General features: G+C 47.7%; 2 protein-coding genes across 10 annotated transcripts in view; one reads left to right on the forward strand and one right to left on the reverse strand.

Annotated features, from left to right (window-relative positions):
• LOC142582729 (carnitine O-palmitoyltransferase 1, liver isoform-like) overlaps nt 1–12,965 on the reverse strand; it is a 137,736-nt gene extending 124,771 nt beyond the window's left edge. For both annotated transcript variants that reach the window (XM_075692721.1, XM_075692719.1), the window contains exon 1: nt 12,876–12,965. The gene's annotated coding sequence lies outside the window, so the exon portion shown is untranslated. The remainder of the gene's footprint in view (nt 1–12,875) is intronic.
• Nucleotides 1–23,557, forward strand: part of LOC142582730 (uncharacterized) — an 85,697-nt gene extending 62,140 nt beyond the window's left edge. For 5 of the 8 annotated variants that reach the window (XM_075692728.1, XM_075692729.1, XM_075692726.1 and 2 more), the window contains exons 2-4: nt 12,890–13,037; nt 16,162–16,245; nt 22,014–23,557. In XM_075692728.1, the coding sequence (XP_075548843.1) occupies nt 12,890–13,037; nt 16,162–16,245; nt 22,014–22,442 (661 nt within the window). In that variant the 3' untranslated portion in view covers nt 22,443–23,557. Of the gene's footprint in view, nt 1–1,038; nt 1,311–5,457; nt 5,616–12,889; nt 13,038–16,161; nt 16,246–22,013 lie in introns of those variants that run through there. The other 3 variants (XM_075692722.1, XM_075692724.1, XM_075692725.1) reach the window with 3 other exon arrangements.
• Nucleotides 23,558–25,424: the final 1,867 nt, after the last annotated feature.

Here is a 25,424-nt window from a genome sequence, read left to right on the forward strand (position 1 = left end):
ACTAGCTCTATCAACAACAGGTACATTGGGGATGGTGGCGAACCTTTCCTGAACTTTCTAAATCAGCTCCAAATTCCAAGTCAGAGTTGCGTGCGAGCATTCAAGTTTCTCGACGATGTCGACTAAAAACGTGAAGTGGACGCACAATTACGCTGTCACGTTCAACTGTGTCGCGTAGCACAGTTTGAGCCCTTTACACCAGCCGTGTGTGTGCGTGGGAAGTGGGGGGGGGGGGGGCATAATCGCGGCTAAGAGGCGAATAATAATAAGAGAGGCGAAAGCGAGGACGCGGAGCTTCGGCTTGGCCTTCAGCAACGATCTGGTTCACATGCCTGAGGCGGCGAAGAGGGACATAGCTGCGAAGCACAGTCCTCCGAGATAGGGTCATGCATGATATCGGCTTTCGGCCTCGCTGTCACTGAAGAGAGCATGGCCGAAGAACGTCTTCGTTTAATGGATCAAGAGAGGGACGCATTCAAGTCTAAACGTATACGCACCTCACCACGGGCAGGGTATACACCCCCTCTTCATCCACACCGGATTTATTTATTTATTTATTCTTGCGGAATGCTTTAAAAGGGATGAAACACACCTCCGCGAATTTTCTCGCTACAACGAAAAAAAAGAAAAAGAAAGAAAAAAGAAAGCGGGGCTCTCCACCCCTCTCTCACGGATGTACCAAACGTTGTCTAGGCTTTCTCTCCGGCAACGAGGTACAACGTCGTTTGCGTAGACGCCCTTTCCTAGCGGCCAGGGCCGACAGCATGAACGAAAGCGTGTAGTATAATAGAGGACACCGTCGAAGACTCCCCTACACACGCACGGCGCGCGTGTGAGACGGTAGTTCAAGGCCGCGCACCTTCGCGCGTCCGTCGCTGGCGTCCGGCTGTTTCCACCTTTCGGGGAAATCCCCACTGCGGCGGACTTTCGAGAACCGAGGGGACGGAGTACACCGCGCGAAAGGAAAGCGCGGCGAACTCATCTCTCGCCCGTTGTTTACGGCGCAGCCCGTGCAGTGACCGTGCTCGTACGGTACGTGGAGGCACGTGTGTACACCGTAAACTGCCGTCCTCCGCGTTTAGAAAGCGGCGGCCAGGCCTGAAGGAAGAATTCGCGGTGGATCCTCGGAATCAGAGTCATGCCATGCGCGGCGCCGACGTTCGGTCTTCTTCGGACAGCCATGTGCTGTGTAGTGGCGGTGGCGGGTTGTGCCCTGACGGAGGAGGCGACGCCCCCGGAACCGCGGGTGACGCTGCGGCGACACCGTTACTCTGCGAGACCGCTTTTAGGGGAGGTCGTCAGACGATCCGGTAAGCCGTGACGTTTTGCCGTATCGCACATGATCGCGGCAGCCGCCCAGCCTGCGCGACCGAGCGCTTCGCGTAGACAGTTGCGGCAGCCGTGATGGCGTATGGTTGTCTAGCGATTAGGTTTTCATAGTGAAAGGACTCACCAAACTTCAGTCTTGGTTGTGATCATCTTCAAATTTTTATATTATCATTGTAAACTGTAGAACTTAGTGCTCCGTGAGTGCCTGCACGACTACCTCTTGTCCCTGTCTGCTTACGATGAAATGCTTTCCAAGTACGTTTATCAAGCTGTCCAAACACACAGCTGTGCTATTATTACGGGGTATATACTACGGTGATGCAAACGACTAGCAAATTCGGCGTATGCCTAACTGTGATAGCTGAGAATATGAGCTATCGCTGTCAAAGAATATGTTTGCATATAATGGGAAAGCTGACGACGCGGTGTTCTTTTCTTCACGACATAGGTCGTACACGAATAAGGAAAGGAAACATTTTATTCCGAAGTTCTGTCACGCGGCATTAATGGACAAGCTAACAGCAGGCTTCGTTGAGGTCATCTTCATGGACACCCACAAAGATGTTTGACTTTCCTGCGGGGAGGGCCGCTTTCCACGCGTTGCGAGGAGGCGAAGAAACGCATATGTTGGCGGGATAGTGAGAGGCGCTGGGCTACGGTGTATATAGTGCTGGCAGCACCGACGTGCGGCATTCCTGTACGGTCTGGTTTCTCTCGCGCCAGTTGTGAGCTATATACGTGCCATTTTTTTTTTCCGGCGAGCACACAGGCTCCGGGATTTCACATTAGTTATTACGCCGCGTGGCCTCGGTAGTCAAAATCAAGCACGCCCCCCCCCCTCTACCCCCCCCCCCCAACTTCGTGGCATCCGTCTCAACATGGCTTATACACCAATTACTTTTGATGAAAACTTCAGCTATCGGACTCGTGACAATTACTTTTGATGAAAACTTCAGACTCGTGAATCTATTCAGTATTGCTGAGGACTTGCGGCTTGTTTCATGTGAGTGCAGTCGATATTCTCCAAACAATATATCGAGGCTACACGTTGCATTTGCACCACGACTGGCGCTTGAAATGGCGGGACGTTCGTGACCCGTGGAGAAACACCCCTTGCGAATTGCGCGCAACGAAAGCGTTTGTAATATTATTTTCTTTTTTAGAACTCGATGAGACTTTACGAGCAGTTTGAGGGTCTGTTCATGTCTGTGCATGAATGCACCCTTTGTATGTTTGTATGATCACGGTGTATAGCATCCTTTTCACCCAACACCTGCGCGCCAGATCGTCAGCCAGTCAAATACCTCCAGCCTTTTCATTAATGACACCATCTTACTCTCTCTCTCTCTCTTCGAGTGATTACTATGAAAGAACGGCAAATACATCGCTGTCAATATTCTGTTGCGCACGGTTCCCGTAGCTGCGCTGCAGCTATAGAAGACAAACAGCGCGCTCTCAAAGAAAATGGTGAAACACAATTAAATGCAGAAGCAATGCGCCGGCCTTCCAGATCTCACTCTCAAGGAGAAAAGACGAACAAATACACCGCGGGTAGTGGTACAGTGGATTGGATTGGAGCAAACTTTATTTGTCCTACAAACTGCTTTCCCGACGCGCCCATCAGGGTCGTGACTCCGTAAATTTCTTAAGTGCGGAAGGATAGACTGTATGCGGTCGTCGCCGTACCTATACCCACATTGTGCGTTGCGGAAGAGAGGCGACCTCTCATCCGCCTGTTTATGGCAAATATAATGAAACAGACACGTTTCCGTATACCTGGTAGCGACGCGTGTTTAATGAACGCGATAGAGGGGACTGAGACTTTGTTCTGCATTAAAAATGATCCTAATAATGTCGACTTCGCAGCCGAAACTACGTCACTGGCGACTAAACGCATGCAACAGAGGAAGACTGTGGTCTCTGACAAACGCTCTGGCGTCTCTAAATATTCACGTCAAATGAGACTGACAGTGACGTCAGTGAGCACGGATTATTTATGCATTATCACACTTGTAAGTGACAGTCAATTACGTCGTTCGTGTCTTCTAACATTCAACTTCAGCACACTTTCTGCAATGCCCTACGTCAAAGGCTTTCGCAAACATGGAGGCCCTCCGTCTTTTGCAAATTAGGCTTACACAAGCCAGCTAGAAATAGCGTTCGTGCAGTGTTTCTGGGAATGCTTATCGCCGACTCCGTCATGCCCTGAACATTTCCTTTCGGTTTCCGCGTTACATGTACAGCGACGAATTGTCCAAGCGACGTAAGGCATATTTATGAAGAGCATTAGGAACAAATGTTATTAAATGCAATTACATAAAAAGTAAACATTAAGCAAACCAGTGGTAACAATAAAAAGGTGACGACAGTAAAGACAGAAAGGCAACGAACGGTTATGAACAGAAGTATTATGCACACGTGCACTATTCTCGATTATGCATATCACAAACCGCCAGATATATCCACGGCGTAAAAACATTTACGTTTTCGGCGTATTATACTTTAAGCGAAAATCCCTGTAAAGTGCTCTGAACAAGCGCATTCTGATGTAATTTCAGTGCCTATGTATGAGTTGTCTCGTAATCGTATGCACGCTTTTCGTTTTTCTTCGTTATCTTCATTTATTCTTCGTCATGCTCATCTAGGGTATTATGCTAAGCCTTTATTGACTTTAGATAGATAGATAGATAGATAGATAGATAGATAGATAGATAGATAGATAGATAGATAGATAGATAGATAGATAGATAGATAGATAGATAGATAGATAGATAGATAGATAGATAGATAGATAGATAGATAGATAGATAGATAGATAGATAGAAAACGCAACATCCACGTGGATGTTGCGTTTTCCTGCTAAGCGCGAGGTCGCAGGTTCGATGGCAGGCCGCATTTCGATGAGGGCGGGGTGCAAATAAAATGTCCTTGTGCTATGGTTTGGAGGTGCGTTATGCAGTTAACTTGGAGCCGTTTAAGGTGAAACCCCGTTTACTCCATCACGACGTCTCTCACGGCCCAGATGTAGCTTCGGGACACCAAAACCCATAAATTAAATATAGAAAGAGCAGATCGTGTACGCAAGGAAAGGCCTATATAAAAAAGGCTAATCTGTGCGTCCAATTATTTTTTAACGTTAATGCCAGGCAAAATTTCCTGTGAGAACAAACAACCCATCGTTAAATGAGGCTCGGGCGGTCGAAGATAACTCCGTGCTTGACAGTATGCGGCGACGCTCTTAGCCTTGGAGTACCTATGGGGCGGAAAACTCTCGTAGTAACTAATCAAAGCGAACAATGAGATGATAGGTCAACGACAAACAGGAATGACGACGGAAAGGAATTCTTCGGAACCCCAGCTCCGTTCGAACGCATTCACAGCGGTTTAAAACAAGTACCTGCCAAAGAGGTCGAAGGAACAGTAGCAGACGATTTTCTAACTTACTGCAGCATTTTTCATGTGCCTACGTTTAAATTAAAAAAAAATTTATGAAGACACAGAAATTTATACATCCAGAAAAGAAGTGGCCTTACGTGGCCCGTAGGGTCGCATGCATGCATGCCTGCAGAGCTCTTGTGGGCATGCCGGCCATGCATTTTCCTTACACATCTTGACAGGCAGTTTGTGAGTGACCGAGACAAAAATAAATAAATAAATAACTATTGGCGTGCGAATATTCGAAACGTTTGAATAACGAATCGAATAGTATTTTATTCGATTCGGTCTTCGAATCGAATAGTCGTTATTCGTAAACGCGAATATTTTTTTCGAATACTTTTTTTGAATATTCCTAAACATCGATTGCACCCAACTAACCATAAACTTTAGCAACAGTACGGTAAATTTTCACGCCCGCGGGCATAGTATAGGCATAAAGCATGGAAACTTGCGCAATATACATATATATATATATATATATATATTAAAGAACCACTCCATTCCAGCTCGCCCAAAAATCCTGCTCTTTAACTCAGCGGCCAACGAGACGGAAATAACGGCGCCAGTATGACGTACAGGCTTCTGCGACGAACCTCGAAGCACATACATAACGAATAAAACGGGTTTCGCGCATACTTATTCTTTCGTCAGTGTTGCAGCTGCATAGACGTTGTCGCCGAAAACACATGTGTGCATTAACAATACACCGGCTTCGTCTTGGATTCCGGCGCGTGCGTCGCGACGCGGCAAATGGCAAACGGCGGCAAAGCAGTGGACTGGTTCGCGACCGAGCAGTCAGAACGGGTCTCGCAGGGCCTGGCTGGGCGCCTCAACAGGCAAAGTAAAGGGCAAGTATTTACGATTGCCACGGCCTTCCATCCGTTTCCGGCTCTCATAGATTTCTTTGAGGCCTCAAACCTCTACACGCGGCCATAGGCCCCGTTTTTCGCTTCTTCTTTTATTTTGTTCCCTTCGCGGACTTACGCTCGACTTCTTCCATCTTTATTTCTCGACACTCTTTTATTCCCATTACCCTTCCCCGTGCAGTACTGTTGAGGTGACCTCCTAAGCGAGAGACAGTTACGGTACTGCACTTATCTCTTCTTTTCTCATTCTAAAATCACTTACTACTACTACCATCCGTTCGTCCGTGTGTCCTTCCCTCCGCGCGCGTGCACTCTTTCTTTCTTTCTTCATTCATTCATTCATTAATTTAATCCATGCATTCTTCCTTCCTACCTCATTTCCGTCCGTCATTTCCACCTTTCTTTTACTCATTCGTTGATTCATTCCGTCCATGCGTCGTTCTTTCCTTCCTTCATTCATTCTTTCCGTTCATCCTTTCATCGTGCCTTCCATTCATGCGCCATTTCTACCTTCCTTCATTCTTTGATTCGTTCGTTCATTTTTTAATTCTGTATGCCCTTCTTTTCTTTCTTCCGTCACTCATTCATTCACTGATTCCTTCTGTGAATTCTTCCTTAGTACCTTCCGTCCGTACTCAATTTCTACCTTTTTTCTTTCATTCGTTCATTCATTCCGTCCATGCGTCGTTCTTTCCTTTCTCCATTCATTCTTCCCGTGCGTCCTTCCTTCGTACCTTCCATTCATGCGCCATCTCTACCCTTCATTCTTTGATTCGTTCGTTCATTTCTTAATTCCGTATGACATTCTTTCCTTTGTTCCGTCATTCATTCATTCATTCCGTGCGTCCTACCTCCTTATACCTTTGTATATCCATACATCATTCCTTCCGTTGCTTAGTTGATTCATTCGTTCACGCTTACTAAAATACGGATAGGTATGAGAGAGAGAGAGAGAGAGAGAGCATTTGAATTTGTAGAAATACGGAGGGCGTTGGGTATGAAAAGTAGGCGAAACTATATAAGAATCTGGGTTAATTGTGAGATCTTTCAATGACGACAAACTTGATCTGATTTGAGTCACAAGAAATATGAACGTTGAACCAAATAGACGATGTTAAAATTTCACGCAAGAGAACTAAAAACCGCATCTGACTGAAACATTGAAGGATAGGTACCTGTGAATACTACAGCTGCACATACTGAACCAGTCACGAAAATCTGAGACAATTAAAGTAGTCAAAAATAATTATCGAGATAGCAGTAACTCGAAGGCGCCGTGCAGGTCACTGAGAGATTAAAGAAAAATCCGTATGAAAATATAAACATCACACTCTCCGAACTAAGCTTTGCTAATATATGGAAGACATGCCAATAATCCTGCGCTTACAACTTTCATGTGCGTGGGGCATCTACTGCAGACAAACAACAATAAATAAATAAATAAATAAATAAATAAATAAATAAATAAATAAATAAATAAATAAATAAATAAATAAATAGCTGCTGAGGCCACTAAAATTTCTTCTAAATGAGCGAAATTCACCTAAAGATAGCTGCTATGTGCAAGTGAACCAAGATCTCGAGCTGGAACATTACACATATAAAGTTGAATCTCTTCGTAAGCCAGTGTGCGCATTGTAAGTTGCTTTACAAAGTACCAAATATTCAATAAAGTGCTTTTTTCAGAGCAAGGTGAACTCGACAGTGGCGTGTGTATATATATATATATATATATATATATATATATATATGTATATATGTGTGTGTGTGTGTGTGTGTGTGTGTGTGTGTGTGTGTGTGTGTGTGTGTGTGTGTGTGTGTGTGGAGACAATATCACGCGAACAGCGCGTTATTTGGGAACGGAAAATAAATAACTGTCGATGAAAGGACGCAGTGAGTCACTGTGCGCACCTTCCTCCTTGGCGGGAACATGTGGCAGGTTCGCTGGCCTTTAGCGTATATATGATTCTGGAAAGTCGCGTAGGTTTGTTAAATAGGTTCGTAACCAACTGCTCGCAATAAACCAATCAAGAGAACTAATTATCCAGTAGAGCGTCTTCCTCTTTCTCTCTTTCTTTCTTTCTTTCTCGTCCGCTCCTCGTGCCTTCAAGAAGTATGAAGGGGCGTGGTGGTGGCGGACACGTGTCGGATATACACACACACAAAACACGCAGTCACGCGGAAACCTTTCGCTGTGGGCGCGCAGCCAAGAATTGCGAACAAGCGAACGGGGAAGCGCGCGGCCGGCAACGTTCCGTATCTCTCTCTCTCTACAGTCCAACTGCGTTCGCTGGCAAACTCGTCTGGGAAATAGAAATCCAACAGTGCCGACCGTTCTTCGTTCAACAGAGTCCAGTTAGTTCTTCGCCATGTAGCTAGCCTCGACGATTACAGAGACGCGATCGCAGGACCAACGATAAAACTACGCGCCGCGCGATAACTTTTTTGCGACCGGTCTGTTGGCCTGTAGGACATTTTTGACCTATGAGCTAATTTTATACGTTGACAATTTCGTGCCGCAACCACGCGCGCAACCGCGCTCTGCGCGCTACCTGCGCCCAACCACGCTCAAACAAGAAAGAGATTTTATTGATAGGAAAGACAGAGTGGTCGAGGCTAATGCGCCCTAGCCTGTAGCTATACTCTGCACTGGAAAAGAGCAATGGGGAAGTATTGGGATGGATGATTATGAGAAGTGGTGAGTGCGTATGTGCATTAGACTGTGAGCCTACTAGAGCCACTCGGCTAGTTTTGTGTCGTACACCAACATCGGCAACGCTTCAGTTTTCGCCATTTAAGTTGGCGCGTCAGGCTATATGGGCCGAGAATAGCGTCCCCCGGCAGTGGCTGCCCGCCAACGCTGGCTATAGGGAATTCTCCAACCTCCTTTGCTCCGGCATATATGCTGGCCAATCGCGTAATACGCGTTCCAGAGTTGCAGGTGACTGACAGTGTTCGCATTTGGGGCTGTTCGACTGGCCGATGAGGTGCGCGTAGCGGCGGGTGAAAGCAACGCCCAGACGAATCGATCCTGCAATGACGCTTTTCTCCGCGTAACCATCGGGGGCAAACAGCATTTACCGTCTGGGTCGATCATATGTAGGCGTCTGTGGACGTTGCCAGGGTAGGCTGTGTATATGTCTCTGCAATATCCGGCATGAGGTGCCTTGATATATATAAAGCTTGTGTCTGGTCGCGAGTAGGCAATCGGGACTTCATCGGAAGAATAGAATGCCGATCTTGCGTCATTGTCAGCGACTTTTTTGTCAATCACACTAGAGTGATCAGGCACCCATTGAAAAGTGAAAAAAAAATAAAAATATGGCGATTACCAGTGGCCAAAAAGCGCTGAAGCGCCGTCGAACAAAAGTGCGAAGATCTATAGGGCCGAATTCACAAAGCTCTTCGTTCGTAAATGTTCTTTGTCATTCGCCAGTTGCCTTCGCTAATATTTCCTGCACCATGATTGGCTATAATCTGGTCTTACGAACAATTATGTCGCAAGAGCTCTTTTTGAATGGTTAGCGGATACGTGGCAAGGGTCGTTATGATCTAAGTAATCTTTTCGCTTGATTCTATTCTCTTCCTATCGTTCACTGCTCATGACTGGCCTCTTGGTCTCTTAAAGAACCGAAAAGAACCAGCGATCCCAGCTGAGGCGGCCGCATTTCGATGCGGGCGAGATGTAAACAAAAAAAAAAAATACGCGATCGCGCACTTAGCTTTAGGTGCACGTTAAAGAACTTTGAGCGACCAAATTTATTCCGGAGTCCAACAACGGTGCGCCTCATAATAAGATTGTGGTTTTGGCACGTAAGATACAATAATTTAATTGAATTGGGGCACCCAGCGGCTATCGCGATGGGCAAGAGAAATGCAGGCATGAATTATAGTAAAATAAAACATTACTATTCTTTGCAAGCAGCCGAGCAAATACGGCGCCGCCAAGAAATGAACCAGAACGTTCTTTCGTTTGAGAAGCACGCATGGAAAGTATACTTTCGCCGATATTTTGAAGCGTGGCGTCGGAGATCCGGTAAACCACCGCGCGAAGTCCGTGTACCAATCGTGGCGTAATTTCTTCCCATGTCACCCAAGACGGAACTCGCGAGGGTGCTTTCTCAAAGCTCTTCCACACCATGGCACCCCAGAAATACAAAATATCGAGCCTGTCATCAGTAATTTCCTTTCTTGTATGCTAATAAACAACTACCCCATTCATCACTTGAGCACTTTTTTCTCTCGCAATGGCATAAGTTTGAGAGTATAAAAGAAAGTCAACAGTAATGTGAGTAGTAACGTATGCAGAACTGAAAGCTGAAATTTATTGAGGCGATAGGATTGTGGGGCAACGCTTCCCACTATGCCAACGAAGACGAAACTCGATAATTGCGTTCACGACAATGACGCAGGCGCAGTTCACCTAATGGTTTTCGCACTTTTTAGGTTGTCTGCCTATATATTTGTAGTTTGCATAACTGCTATATACACTGACACATTTGCGTAAATATTTGTAGTTTGCATATTTGCTGCGCGGCCGGCACAAGCACGCACGCACAGAATACATTTCCAAAGAATTTCGATACGACTACTCTCTATTTGTGACTTGATACTGCGCGAGTACTTACACGTGTTTTCACTGACGGCGCCGCCGTGAAACGAATTTTACGCGAGCGCGACTATGCCCAAAAAATTAGATAAAGGAAGGAAGATCTGAGTTGTATCCAACAGGAGTCTACCTTCCTATCAATGCTTCCCGAAGTATATTGTCGCTTCAGCAATAATTGTGACGCACGCGACAGCTGTGAAGAAGGCGACGGGCAAGGTGATGCGTGCCAACAGGGCTTCTTTTTTTTTCCCAGCAAGGCCTTATGTATAGGTGGAGAGTCAACCAAAGACGACTTTCTGAACACAGCAAGCGAGAATGAGCATAAGGCACCCCTCACACGATGCATCGCGGATGTCGTTTATGAGATCCCAATGAGCTGCGGCCCATATATACGCGGAGGCTGACCGGGCGTTGCCTCAACGATCGCCTATACGGGAGCGTGCCAATAATGTGAAACAGAAGTACGGCAGCAACCTGCGGCCTCGCAGTGCCAGTCACGCGGGTGCAGGCCGAAACTATACGGAAGAAGTCGCCATCATCGGGAGGCGCGCCGATCATCGGACACACGAGACCATCGAGGCCTTCATGATCGTCAATCGCGTCTCTTCTTGCGTCAACTCGGCATCCATGCAACTACTTGACAAAGAGATGGCATATCTATACATGATTACCCCCTCCCCCTCTCGCCGCGCTTATTCAGAATCCCCTGGTCAGTGATGTATTCGTCTTGCGTGTATTCATTTCTTTCTTTCTTTGCTTATTCAATTATTTATTATGTTGCTCTCGCAACGTTTTTCTCCGCCTGTATCTTCAGCCCCCGTGTTGTCTGTTCCCATAATATTTTGCCCCATTCTTGCGCTGTTTGCTGCATTATATCGTCCTACCGAAAATCCCGGCTAACAACAGTTTTCCAAGGGCAAGCTTGCTTAATGGATCCCGCCTGCAGTCCGATTGCTTCTTCTGGCGCTAAGTATCTCAAAGTCCAGTTTCGGGGCCGAAATGTCCCACATGTGCACTGCCCGGTCGCTATTAACAAATGAAGAAATGACAAAGAAATGAAAATGAAGATATGACGCTCGTTGAAAAGAGTATGGGTCTCTTACCACGACATATCTCGCAATAATGAATAGCACGGTTTGAGAACGTAGTTTGCTATAGAATAGTTTCCGGTCGCGACGTCATGTAGATAGCTGCCCATAACGTTGCCTACCTCGAACCTGCTGGTTCTGGCAGACGCGCATGATTCTATTGGTCTCGAGCATTTTATTGTCGCACAGGAAAGCTACCTAAGCTGCAGACAATTGCGGCAACGAATTGAAGTAGCTCAACGAGAAAGCAAAAGGTCTGTCCTTTTTGTTCTGCCCATGCGTCTGCTCGCTAGCGACGTCATATGTTTCTTGTTTACTAACATATGACGCTTTTCTATAGTGTTTTGTAAAAATTATCAAGCTGCAGCCAGCCACTCGCAGCCACTCGCCTGGCTGCCGCTATGGCCCCACAGTTTGGAGCATGTGGTATGTCTTTGACACATGTTTATCGACGCCATTTCGCGAGCGGAAAGAAGGGTAGCCTGTCGAGGCTTCCAGTATGCGCGCTTGGCGGGAGCACTGTCGTATACGTTTCACACAGGCCAAAGGAGAGCTCCTGTCATGGGCTAGGTGGTTTCGAAACTTTTTCTACACAGGCTGCGCACGGAACACGTTCCTTCCGAGATTACGTCATCAAGTCATTGCGAAATGTGACCGAGACGCGCCGACACCGTCTACTTTAAGCGCACTCTGAAATGCGTTGTAAACAAGTTCCCCGTGGTCGGCACTTTGTTAATCGTCGTCATCAAGTCAGCTACCACGGCTTGCTGTCGCGGTTTTTATGCGACAGCGCCACTTCTTACGAATTGGCTTTGCGAAGACAAGCAGACAGAGGTTCATATTTTTAGCCGTAGTGGGAGACTCCGGATTGCTTTTGATCACCTGGGGTTCTTGAAATGCACGGCGCACGGGCGTTTTTGCCTTTCGCCCTCATCGAAATTCGGCCGACGCGGCCGCGGGATTCGATCCCGCGCCTACGGGCTCAGCACGGGGGGGCAGTCAGAATTGGTTGTGCGTTGTTTCGGATAAACGCGCTGTTTTGCGCAACACCAATGCACGTTACGTGGCTTCATCAGGTCACGCCCCATTATGAAGTCGCTCTCGTATTGGGTTTACGCAAAATAGCGCGTTTATACGAAACACTTCTAATGCAGATCACGTCCTCTTACCGGCTGAAAGGAACCAACGAACCGAAACTGCTCAGAACAGGGCTCTAGGCTTGTACTCCAGAAAAGTGGCCCGAAGACAAACGCCAGCGAGTCACGATAGCGTTTGAACGAGATCACCAGCGGGAAGACGCTAAGCAGCAATTTCTCGCCGTTATGCGAACCCAGTCATTCTTTTCGTAGCACCTTACGCACTGCGCCGGCAGGCCTAGTGCCCTTGAAAAGTAGGAGGGAGAGTCTCAGACGGCAGGGTTGCGACCTCCTCGCAGATATACGTGTGCCTGATAAGCTAATAACGCGTAGGCTGTAAGGACGCGTGAGTACACGGTCTGCGCGGCCGGCGTGCGTGCGTGGTGAATCAGCGAGAACATTTCCTTACCCTTGCGTCGGCAGGATCCTGATCGTGGTGTTGGTGCTGAACCTGCTCTTCTGGATGGTGGTAATCCTGTGGCGTGTGTACATCCTCAAGCGGGCGCGGGACCAGATACGACGCCAGCGGCGCCAGGCGGCCGAGGCCTTCGCCAACCCGTCGCTGGTCACGGTGAGCGGAGTGCGATTGAGTGTTTCCTTTGCCTTTCTCTTCCGACCCGCCCGGCACGGTGGGCTCCGTTTTCCTGTTGCCCCTCTGCCTTCTGTCTGTCTGTCATTTCCGTGTCCCGATAATTGCCTTTCCCTCGCTCGCACTGCGTATCTTCCTTCTTTTGGTGCCCTATGTAACTACTAGCTCGACCTTTTTGCCTTGGAACCCTTTCACTCAAGGTTCTCATCTGAAGTGCGCCTCTCTTTTCCGTTCCGCTTTTGGTTACGGCAGAAAAGAGAGAGAGAAAGAAAACTTCTTATTACGTCTTGTTTTGCAAACACTTGCTGGCCTCCCATGAAGAACTATCTGGCAAAGTCAAAGCGGAAGTTGTCTGCCGTAAAACTGCAGCCTCTACGTTTCTTCCTTTCTTTCTCTCCCCCCCCCCTTTTTTTTTTATCTACTGCGCAGTTGACGCAAATGACAACAGACCATTTAGGGTCGTGCGCTCAGCATCGTACTATAGCGTTATCTGTCACTCGTGACCGCGCTGGCGCGCCTTGACGGCCGGCCGTTGTCGGAGCAGACGGTCCTGGAACGCCGATCTATATAGTAGTCACACCACAAGACAGTGAAGGCACTCTTGAAACTGTTACGTTCGAGTGGCTTATCGGAGAGGCTGTAGTTGTCATGGACGTTCACGACTTTCCCTACATGTTTTTTTTTCCTCGTTAGTTTGCTTTTTTTCTCCGCCTGTTTTTTCCGTCTTTCATTTCCCCCTACCCTTCCCCCAGTGCAGGGTAGCAAACCAGAATCTCATCCGGCTAACCTCCCTGCCTTTCCCGTCCCGTTTAGCTATCTATGTCCGGTGTAAAAATAAGGTAATTTTAATTATCACTTTCCTTCTAAGTTGCACTGTGGGCATTGTTCCTCTTTGTTCATTTCTGCCCATTATTATGGGTTTGGTAGTTATTACTTTTCAAGTTGCACGCTAGGCACAGGCGCGATGTTCTAATATGTACGTATAAGTTCTATTTGTTTCTATGCTCTGTATCTGCACGCGCATCCTTAGAATTATTCATATTGCAAGTGTACTATTTTATAATTTTGCTTGTGCTGTAGATTCTGTACACGTCAACATCTGACATACATCTATTTCGATTTGTGTGCATGGTACCTTGGTTCTGGTAACAATTCTGGCTATTCTTAATTTAAAACTTCCTGCTGAACGTATTCACTCTTACCTGCTACAGGTGGACCCTTAGACAATTTTGTTGCACCGGACAGCCACATTTAGTTGAATCTGAAATACATTCGGTAATAATAAAATTCTACGTTCATATTTCATAACGAAAATACTCAAGTTAATTGTACTGCTTGAAGAAACACCCTTTCGGGATGCATACACAGCCGTGGAAGCTTTATTTAGCTTCTTTCACTTGTTTATAGAGTAAGTACGCTTGCTCGCCCGTTACAGTAATTTCCCCGATGCACGTTGTTTAGACAGCTGTTAGGTAGGATGCATAAGCACGAAGGCGCAATTTGAATTGCACTGTTGGCACCTTTGCCGCAAATGTGTTATGATCTGCTTCTTTGAAATATTAGCAAATAACTTGATACAACAAAGTGCATTTAAAGATGGGAAAAGTACCTGCGAATTTTGCAGTCACACACGCCCGCACGCAGAGAGAGAGAGAGAGAGAGAGTGGAAAACGCTGAGTATTAACTGCGCAATGCACTGGGCCAAATTATTGTACAAACAACATATGGAAACAAAATTTATTAATTGCACGCATCTATTGGTTAGACGGACACTTGTATTTCTTGTTCACGGCACTTGAGTGAAGGAAGGCTTCTAATATCCCGTGGAAGGCTTCTAATATCTTCGCGTCCACGCTCTTCCTTGGTCTTTAGTTTTACCTTTTTAAGCAACACAGTGAATACTGAAATGGCAAGCAACCAAATAGGCCATTGTACAATATTGCCTTGCTGCACATCTCTTTCACCTTCGTCTGTTAGTTTCTCAATTCTGCTTTGTTTTCCGCGTGTAGTTTTTTCCTCCTTCCTTTTTTTGATCACAGTTGTAGCTGGCTCAGGCCACTTCGAGTTGCAAGGCCTTTGCTTTTCGAAGTCTCTCCTTGCTATACAGACGCAACGCTGCTATGTACTACGGCCGCTTCCGCCATGAACCGACGACCTCAACGCAGCGACCGTCAGAAAGCCAATAGAGAGAGGGAAAGTGCCCTTATACACGCCCATTCAGTTTTGCGGAAAGGTTGAGCGTAACGCGCCAACCTGCAAACACAGCGATCGCTGGAGGACCGAGCAATGCCAACACTGCGGCGTGTAGTCGCCAGCCCGCGCCACTGTCGAATTGCCGTCATGCCATGCACTAAGCGCCGCAGTGAGGGTCAGATTAAAATCTGCTTAGACGAGGCGGTGGCGGTAAAGGTCCCCTTGTAGGCTCTGCACGTACTTGTGATTTGCATCGCGAAGAAACAGGCGTTAGGAATCTCCTGCGGGGCGGCTTGCTGTGCTAGGGACTCAGAAGCGAATGGTGGCGCCATCAGGCCTATCGTGACCTTGGCGTCACTTTTCGGGGTCACTTTTCGATTTTGCTTTCCGCCCCGTTCGGAATGCGACTGCCGCGATTCTATCACAGTGACGGATTGTTTTCGTCGGGCCATTTTTCTTTTTGCATTCTTATACTGGCTAGCTAACTTAACTGTGTACGCACCAAACTCTTACAGATTTAGTAGAAAGTACAGTAGCTGGTTGTTTATTAAGATAAATAAAATAAAGGAAAAGGAAATTACTGCTTGCGCCTAAGTGCCGGTTAGCAGATTGAAGTATTGTGGTTTTACTATAATACAGCGAGAGAGGATGCAGTAAAAGAAGGCAACTATTTACAGTATATACAGCAGAGCGACTAGGTAAAAGTTTGTCCATAGTTCGCTTGTCGAGTGACTTCCCCGAAAGAGTGTTCGCCCGGGCCAGCCTACCGGCACATTTATAGTATCATATTTTTCATTCTGACTAAACCAAATTATTGGTTTACTATTATGTAGCGACGTGTATTTTCTGACCTCGACTGCTTGCTGTGTGTTCTCACTGCTGAACTGACTGCTTGGTACCTGTGCCATCGCAGAGCCTGGCTGTGGCAAGCAACAATGTACGGCCTTTTGCAGAGGCCGGGATTCCCAGCCCAACATGCACTGCCCGGCCGTCCATGGTAGCACTTCAACGACGTTATCACTATGCAAGCTGTAGTGGTGGTTGTGGCAGAAGCACGAGAAGTAGCAGCAGAAGTAGTAGCACTACATGGTGCTAGTAGTAGTACTAGTAGTAGTAGTAGTAGTAGTAGTAGTAGTAGTAGTAGTAGCAACAGGAGGAAGAGCAAGAACTGGTATGTGGCAGTTAGCGCAGATGAGTCAGCATTCTACAACGAAAGCGGCCATAACCATGGGCAGATCAACGCTTCGGCTATTGGGCGGACACTTATTCATCAGCTCAGGAAAAATAAGAAAAAAAAAAGAAAAGATCCTTACCACTTACCGCTGCCACTGGTGGATCCACAGAGAGAGGAGGGGGAAAGTGATAATTAGCACTTCTCCCTCTACGGCTCCTTGCCTTCCCCCGAAATACCAACAACAAGGAAGGCAAACACCCTCCTCTCTACCTCTCCCCATTCCACTCGTTTGAGGATACCCGGAGTCCGCCCGTGACTGCTGCGAAGACGTTCTATCGTAACTCGTCTTGGGAATCACACGTGCCTCTGGAAACGAAGGTTGCTGCAGCACGTGCGTCAACCAGCGAAGACAGGCAAACTGCGAAAGTCGTGTGCCAACGGTAAAATCTAAGGCAAGGTAACCCGACAGCCGACCAGTAAACCCTCGTTCTTAATTTAAGCGCGGCGTTGCCAAAAGATATATGTTTTCGCCGAGCGCATACATACGTGACTCGTTTGGCATGCGAAGGTTGCCTGTACGACGAGGAAATGAAAGTTTCCTTGTTTACTGCCCTCTGCTTAGCGCCGTGACTCTGCAACTGTACGGGAGGCGGCAACTACGGCGTGTCCTTCGACCCCGGGGCTGAATATTAAATAAATCGAAGCGATATGCCTAGCACTCTTCGCTGTCACCTCGCTGCGGCAGATTATGAAAGCCAGTCGGCGAGAACGCTTGTTAAGTGCGTGCTCACTCACGTATACACCTCCGCACGATACTGGCTTGCTACAGAATACACTGAAGTAAAAAAAAATCCCAGACTGATCTGGACAGTCTTTCAAAACTTTCGAAGCCGCGCTCCGCGAGCGACGAGATTGGTCGCCAGGCACGCCTGGCGCTACATGAATTTTTTGCAGAGCGATGGTCGGGACGCACTGCTCCGTTCAACCTGTAACGGTTTGCATCAAACCAGGAGGAGGAGTTGCAAAGGAAGGAAAGGCAGGGTGGTCAATAAATGCGCGCGTCCGGTTTGGTACCCTACACACTGGGGCAACGCGGGTTAAAGGGCCCCTACAAGGTCTGGACATATTGAGCTGAGAAGCGTGGTGCATACAATGCTTGCTAACGATTGTGTATGAGAAGTATTACATCCCTACGCGCCGCGGAAGTAACTTAAGTTTCAACGCAAACGCCGTTTGCCCTTCTCCTCGCGGGCGCCACGCTCCCAGCCGGAGAGTCAACGTCTATCGCGCAAGCGCGTCTACGTACGTGGCAGTGCTGTAGCGTCACTTATAGGGACACGTGACTTCGAGAATTATTCAAGGAAACGTAGATTATTTGTTTAATCTGTTGCTTCAACAGACAAAATAAAGTTTAGAGAAGTAATCGACAAATAATAAAACATATAAACGGAATGTCTGCGTGTACTTGTTTTGCTTCGCACCGTAGCAAAAGAGATGTGCTTTCGTTTCGTCTGCTTGTCCCCACGTCGTGCAGTCGCGCGCGCAGAGAACGAAATTATGTTATTTTATACCGCGTTCCAGCGCCGCGATTATGCTCTATCATTCTCTCGCGCCTGCCTCGTTTCTCGTGATTGTGGCACTTACACCGCGAATTAGGTGTTCTCGTGCAGAGCGCCGCTAATTAGGTGCTCGTGCAGAGCGCGCAAAATCGTCCGCTGCGCGAAACGAGGCAACCGCAACAGCTCGCTCGCGAGACCGTCACCGGAAGTGCGCCACGTGCTCGGAAAAAAACGCGAGAGTGTGAAAAAAAAAAAGAAGGCGGGGCCCGTGACGCATTCGTCCCGCGATCTTCCGGCTCCTGTATGGGAGAACGCAGGGAAGTAATTTCGCTTGCGGAGGCTAAACTGGGCAAGTGGAGAGAGTGTCTATGTTGGCGGTGACGCTCGCCTCCTGAAATCATGGGTTCGCGGCACTTCAAATATTTCTGTCCCTGCTATTAATCAACTAATTCGAAAAATTCTTGCTAAAGAACACTTCTTGGAGGGCATGTAACAACTCCCAGCGTATGCACAAAATGTGCTATGCGGCCTGGTGAGGGACCTTAAGGGATGGAAAGAAAGAAAGGAAATGGAGGGAGGAAGGAAGGCACTAGCAACGTGAACCGATCGTAGTACGCTTGATGGACAGCCGCACGTGTTTGGGACAACTATATATAAAGTTACACAGAATCCAAGTATACGCTTCTTGACGACTTGCAGTACGGTCACGAGCGAAGTGGCTTTAAAGCGACACTAAAATAAGAAAAAGTATTTGAGTTGTGTTAGTAAGGAAAACCTATGCTCGAAGCCCTTGTTGCTAGCTGACGGGCAACGGACGCGTGCGCCATGCATACGTTGTTGCCTGCGGCTACGGCTAGCGCGTGCACAAATCCGTAGCAATACGAGCGACTGGTTCAAGGACGCCGATTTGGCAGCGGGCGCCGACGCGTTCCTGCGCCGCCGGGGAGCAGCCACACTTTCACCGAAGGCTGCGCGTGCCAGCGTCACGCGACTTTGCGCGCGTCTTGCGCACGTCGTCGAGTGAAGCGCAGCGTCCGAGAGCGCTCACCTCGAACACGAGAGAGAGAGATAGAGACAGAGAGAGAGAGGGAGAGAGAGAGCTCGTTAGAAAGGCAAAAGAAATAGAATGAGGACACAGAGGCCTGCGCGTGGGGACTAGAGGGGAGGTGGGAAAGGGGCGAGTCGAAAGTATACACTCTCGATAGGCAGAATTTATTAGCTCGAGATGTCTCGAGGCTTCGTTGGGGGGAATGGAAGTGGGACATGCCTCGCACGCGGTGTTCCGCGGTAAATTGAGCGTCACGCCAGACGAGATAGACTTCGTGCTATATGCTCCGAAAACGCTGGCGACAGGCGTAAGACAGCCGTCATGTGAAATCGTATATTCCTTGCTCTATTATCGATTTAAAATAAAAAAATCAAGAATGCTTATGGCTTGTGATAGCGAGCTGTCATGGAACTCGTCGTTCGCATCACACTTACTGTCACGCGCGGAAGCGAAAATGACCAACTAATACGAGCTACTCGTTCCAACCACGAAGTTACGGAGGAAACATTCAGCTCAATCAGATGGTTCAGCCCCAATCGTATCTGTCGCTAGAACTTCGACCCGTCCGCCACGTTGGCGACGCCAGTTTCAAACACACACACACCGGTACTTACATGGAATGTTGGACATATCGTTTCGGATTGCAACACACACACTACTTGCTTCAGTACGTCTACTACAGAAAACGTGTACCACACATACGGCACCACGATCGCGCTCAAATGCGGGATCGATGGTGGACGGAGCTCGAGCATGCTCACACCTACTCACGCCCTTATCCCGTGTTTGTGTGCAGCTGTGTCCACATCCTCGACTTGCGTGCATTTTGCTATTGCAGTGAGACGCCTTGTCTCATGTTGTCACATATTGCATGTTATAGATATATATACTTGCCCAATATAAAGAAAAAAAGAACTGTGCCCTCGAAGCATGGTGCACGCTCTCTTCAGCAAAGTACGGAGCATATATAGGTAAAAACAGAAAATCTCTATAGTAGCAACGCTGATTATCGCTGTGATAAATGCGTATGTACAGAGATAATCGCACATCGATACTGCATATCACACGAGTTCGAACCAAAAGTACTCAGTTTGCTATGTAGATGAGGAGTAGATTTTAATGAAGAGAAAGTAGGAGAGGTCGACCTGGAGGGCGCGTCTCTAGCCTGCTACTCCTCACTGGGGCAAGGACAAGTGGGAGATACAAGGAAAGGTAAATGGCAGGTAATTATGGTATGCAATGCGCTACTATATATAGACACGTTGTCCAATATGTGGGTGCACGCTGTAGACACAATACACTCAGGAGTAATCTTGTCCACATTAAACGTTCTCGCGCAAGCACATTTCGCATTGTCTGCATGCCTCACGGGTTCTAGAGGCGATTATCTAAGCCAGTCTCACGTAGAAAGTTAACGAGTGACTTTACGGTGCGTTTGGCATGGTCAACTTTTCTCCATGCGCCTAAAATCTTTTCTTCCATAAGGGGCGGCAGTCTAAGCAGTAAACACTAGACTTCGCTCGGCCGCATATTGAGGTCACTCGCAAAGTACGGGAGCCATTGTATCAGGAGTGTGATGCTATATGCAGAGGTTACGTAAACTGCTGTGGTTGCGCTTTCTTTGACGGCTAACGGATGAACAGCAATTCAAGGCTAAGTGCCTTCCAGTGCCAGAGAATGAAATGCCTGCGACTAATGGCTAGGTTCGATGACGGAGGTCAATAAAAAAACAAATAAAAATAAATAAAAGAATCTATAAAAGATGGGGAACCCTTTAACTCCAGGAAAAGGCCCCGCGATGACGATAAGTAAATGCGCGTTGTACCTTGCGAAATTCCTTGCTCACACTTACGGAAACAATAACTAACAGTTGTAGATGAGTAGTAAAGCTCGTCTTAAAAGAGGGCGAATCAGAAGGTCTTTGCCCCCATTTTTTATCCACCAAAATAATACACATGCGCGTAATCACAAATATACGTACTATTATACGTACATTACACTACTTTTCCACATGGTCCCCACATCGGTTCAGACCCCCCCTCCCCCATTTGTCCCATCGCAGCACTAAATTTGAGATGCGCTTGTTGTCAATCAGCGACGGACGCGGCCTCCTCGAACGCTCATTAGATACGTTTAGCATGTGCGCTATTCCGGCAAACGGGGGCGGTTTTGGCGGATTGCCGGATTGTAGGGGGCGTAAACATGAGCGGCCCGAGTGGTGCAGCCGCCTGGTGGTGTAGACCTCAACCAGACAAACACAGAGCTAAAATTTCAATAACCTAATGTATTCTACTTCCTAGCTGGTGCAAATTTTCGGGAGCGGCGTAATTGTGAACACCCGTGCTAAGAAGAATATAGTAATTGGCTCTGTGTTTATGTGGTTGAACTTTGCACCACCAACTAGCGCCGCCAATATTGCCGCTCACGTTTACGCCCCCGCTCATCCGGCAAACTACCCGCGCTTGCCGGAATACTGGACGCACTAAAATTCTCTATTGTCAAACAAGTGTTCAGGGCCTTTTGTGAACTCACGACACCACCGCCACCTCACACTTCTCAATGCGAGACACCTTTCCCTATACATGGGCTGCACTTCATTGTGGATTTCGATGGGTTTTCGTCCCTTACTCCATCACATTTCGTTGTTCGTACGCCGTGGGCGCGTGAAGCACAACCGTCACCATCAACAACTGACAGCAGCGCCACGCTGCGGAGCTACCGGCAGATAAGGCCTAAAGGGGGCTTTGATAAGGTCGGTCCGGTCCAAGAAAGGTCTACCGCTGGGAATGGATATGTTGACTTCGCATTTACACCCATAATTTGGGGGAAAAAAACAGGAGCAAACACTTTCTGATTCGCCCTCGTATATAGTAGATAGTGCACCGATAGGGAAGATAGGGCGTTCGTTAAATTCTCAGTAAAACGGCTGACACGAGCAAAATGCTTCAGTAACGGTCTTTTTCTTTATTCCTTTCTCGACGCAGTGCGAGGGAACGGCTACCCTACCCGCGGCTACCTCCCGAGATGGCCGCGAGCGGCCGTTCGTGTTGGCGACGCCTCGCAATGAGCTGCCGCCTCCCTACGACGAGGCCATCAAGTATCCGTCCCTGGACTGGACAAACTCTGGCTGCGAGCTGCCAACCCTGCGCGCCCCTGTCCCTGGCAGTGGCGGAGGTGGAACGGGGCCCGGGTTCCCTGCACCTCAACAGACGCTTCCCGAGCCTAGCAGACCTCCGGTTCCACCAAGGCCCAGCCGAGCGCCGCCTGCGAGGCCTAGTGTCCAGGTGGACTCGTCGGCCCCGCCCGACGCGGCCGTTCTGCCCACCTACGAAGAGCTACAGAGACGGGGCACTGTTCCTAACCCAGAAATAGTGCTGACCGTTGGAAGCCACATGAGAAACCAGAGCGCCTGAACCGGGTGCCACGGTGATCCTGCGGCCTACAGTGACTGTGCGCGTCGGCTAACAAAGCCGAATGTTCGGTGCAGAAAGGTGTTTTGTAGGTGCTCTGCTGATCTCAAGTGTTTAGGACGTTCTCGTTCAGTACACATTGATTCATCGATAACTTCACCGCAGGTCGGCTTCGACAAACAGGGTCCCAGGCTGGGAGGAAACTGAGAACATATTGCTCCATGCTCGCAGGCGTGGTTCTAGTCATGAATTCGATTGGCGATGCCACGTACGTAGAGTCCGAACAAACAACACTATCACCTGCCGGTAAAAGCGGTGGCTGTTTTTCGATCTCTAAGGAGCAGCGGGAGTAACGACAAGAAACGTACAAAGTCTCATCACAATTTCGGAAACAGCCCTCCCCCAAGTCCAAGCTTGCACGGTGTGGCCAGACGCTTTACGTTCTTTAGGCACGTGGTCGATATACGGAGCTGTAAATTGCTACTGGAAGCAGAATGATACTTTGACAAATTGCTTGTACTAATTTCATGGTACAGGTTAGTAAAGAGAGCGACAATCTGGATTGCGAGAGAAGTTGGAAGAACCACCAAAAGTTGACAATATCAAAATAAGGCATGAATGTCTTCCGAGCTTCTTGAGCTGTCTTTGCAGCGGCATGCGAACTTTCACAGTGCAGAATTTTGCGCACCGCAGTCGCTAAGCGTGCGCCGGTGGCAAGACAAATTGTTTTCATGCCAACCGACACAAGAGTTACGTGCAATAGGTTCAGCTTTGAGAAGGCAATTAAATAATGCTTCAGGCTATAATAGCAACAAAGCCACAAGTGTAGGTCTAATTCACACCTTCCAAGTGCCTCGTGGTGAATGGCTCACACCCAAAGCCATTCTGCCCGTGCTACGGTGATCCGTTGTACGGCAGAAGCGGGGCATCGAGTAGATGTCAAGTTTTGTGTGCTCGCGGTCGCGTCATTGACTGAACTGTGTGCGGCGAAAACCGACGTGCCTTATTGTTAACTCTTCTGGCGAAGAACCGAAGTCCAAGAAGAAGAAATGAACACGAACTGGTTTATGTTATTCTCGTGCTCCTAGAATTGCCAAAGAGGTACTTGTTTGTCTGAATCTGGTCTCTGTCTCAATTGGAGCTGTCGTTTCATATAACCATTTACGCATCTGTCCCTTTTGGGGCAACGTGGTCATGACCGGACTTTCTTTACTTGCAGTTTATTGTTACCAAACTGGAAATAACTTGGTCTTCCAGCTCTTCTTTAAGACTCGCCTGCACAGGCGGCCCACCGCGAGAATTTGTCAATGTTGGAAGCGGAGCCTCCGTTACACTGCTTTTCATTAACTACGAGCAGTAAAGCAAAGTCCACCCAAGACAGACAAGGATGTCAACCAAAAGCCTCGTTCTTTGTCCATTGCTAATCCGGCGGTGCGTGACAATCGAAAGGAACGATCACGTGCGGATTCCCCTCCTCCGCACGTATACACGAAACACTCGTCTTAGCTTGCATCTCGCTATGTGCTGGATGTGGTGATGGTGCAACGCTGTGAAAGTGCACTTTTTATGGTGCGCCCGGCGCGGTAGCCAAGTGGCTATGGCGTTGCGCTGCTGAGCTCGAGGTTGTGGGTTCGAATCTCGGCCGCGGCGGCCGCATTTCGATGGCGGCGAAATGCAAAAGCGCTCGTGTAACCGGGCATTGTGCGCGCATAATTAAAAATTATATTCTTGGGTCTTATACATGTCATAACAGCGATCCAATTATGAGGCACGCCGTAGTGAGGGACTCTGGGTTAATTTTGACTACCTGGGTTTCTTTAACGTGCATCCAGTTAATGCACAGTACACGAGCGTCTTTTTTTTTTTCATTTCGCCTCCATTTTAATTTTCCTAAGTGGGCGCTCGTCCATTTGGTCTAGCGTCACAGCTGACTTCCAAAGTGAAGCCGGTTAGCGACCTTAGAATTGCTGTAGGCAGCACAGCGGTGCGGAGTACTTGAATACATAATTTATTGCAAAGGCCGCCATCAATTCAAAAACTTCGAATTTCGCATACACATAATCCCATAACATTCCCATTATTTTCACGAAATATAAACTTAGTGCAACAGAAAGTTGCCAGGGATACTGAAAGACAGCATATATGACCATATAACGGTTTCCAGCACTTGCTAAAGGATGTCTTCTTCTTTTTTTGCAATAGCTGTATTTGATCCACGCGCATATAACTTCGCACACATATCTGCCAAGCGTTTCCCCTATGTTCACTAAATTTGATCTCGGTGGCAAAAATATTGCTGTGCTCGTAAAACACATTCGTGATGCTCCGGAGCACTTGCATATGCAATTTATTGCAAAATCCGCAATTAACCCGCACGCTTTGAACTTTGTCTATGCATTAACCTGTCCCATAACAGGCCCGTTATCTTCGCCAAACAAAATCTAGGTGGCTTGCTTTTTTCGCCAACAACACTGAGGAAACCAACTACGAACCATGTGTAATGCTGACAATTGCGAAAAGTGAGGGTTAGTAATGATTTTCAATGCTTCTAATTAAGACAGAAACGTACGCGACGGTTACGCCAAACGTTACACTTAATATGCTTCCCATTTTCCCGGAATTTGAACTAGGTGTACAGATGTTTTAAGACTCAGTGAAACATTGCGGATACTAGCAGCATGCGGCTCTCTGGAAAGCTTAAATAAGATAGGTTCTACAAAAGCTGTAATCAATCTACACAGATTAAAATTTCGTCGTGCGTCACTCACAACCGCTTCCTTCTTCAACGAAACATACGTCTCTTGCATATTCAAAGCACATAATTAACCTACACACTCCAACCTTTCAGTACACTTCAACCATAGAATGGCCCCAGCTAGTTCATCGAAATATGAAATTTCCGCCCTTTTTGGGCCTCCCATAATATGCGGGGAAGCATTGCAAGTTGCAGCATTTTGAGCCTCAAGGTACGAGCGTAAAGCCTGT

This window comes from Dermacentor variabilis, chromosome 5 (genome assembly GCF_050947875.1).
Source record: "Dermacentor variabilis isolate Ectoservices chromosome 5, ASM5094787v1, whole genome shotgun sequence".
NCBI lineage: Eukaryota > Metazoa > Arthropoda > Arachnida > Ixodida > Ixodidae > Dermacentor > Dermacentor variabilis.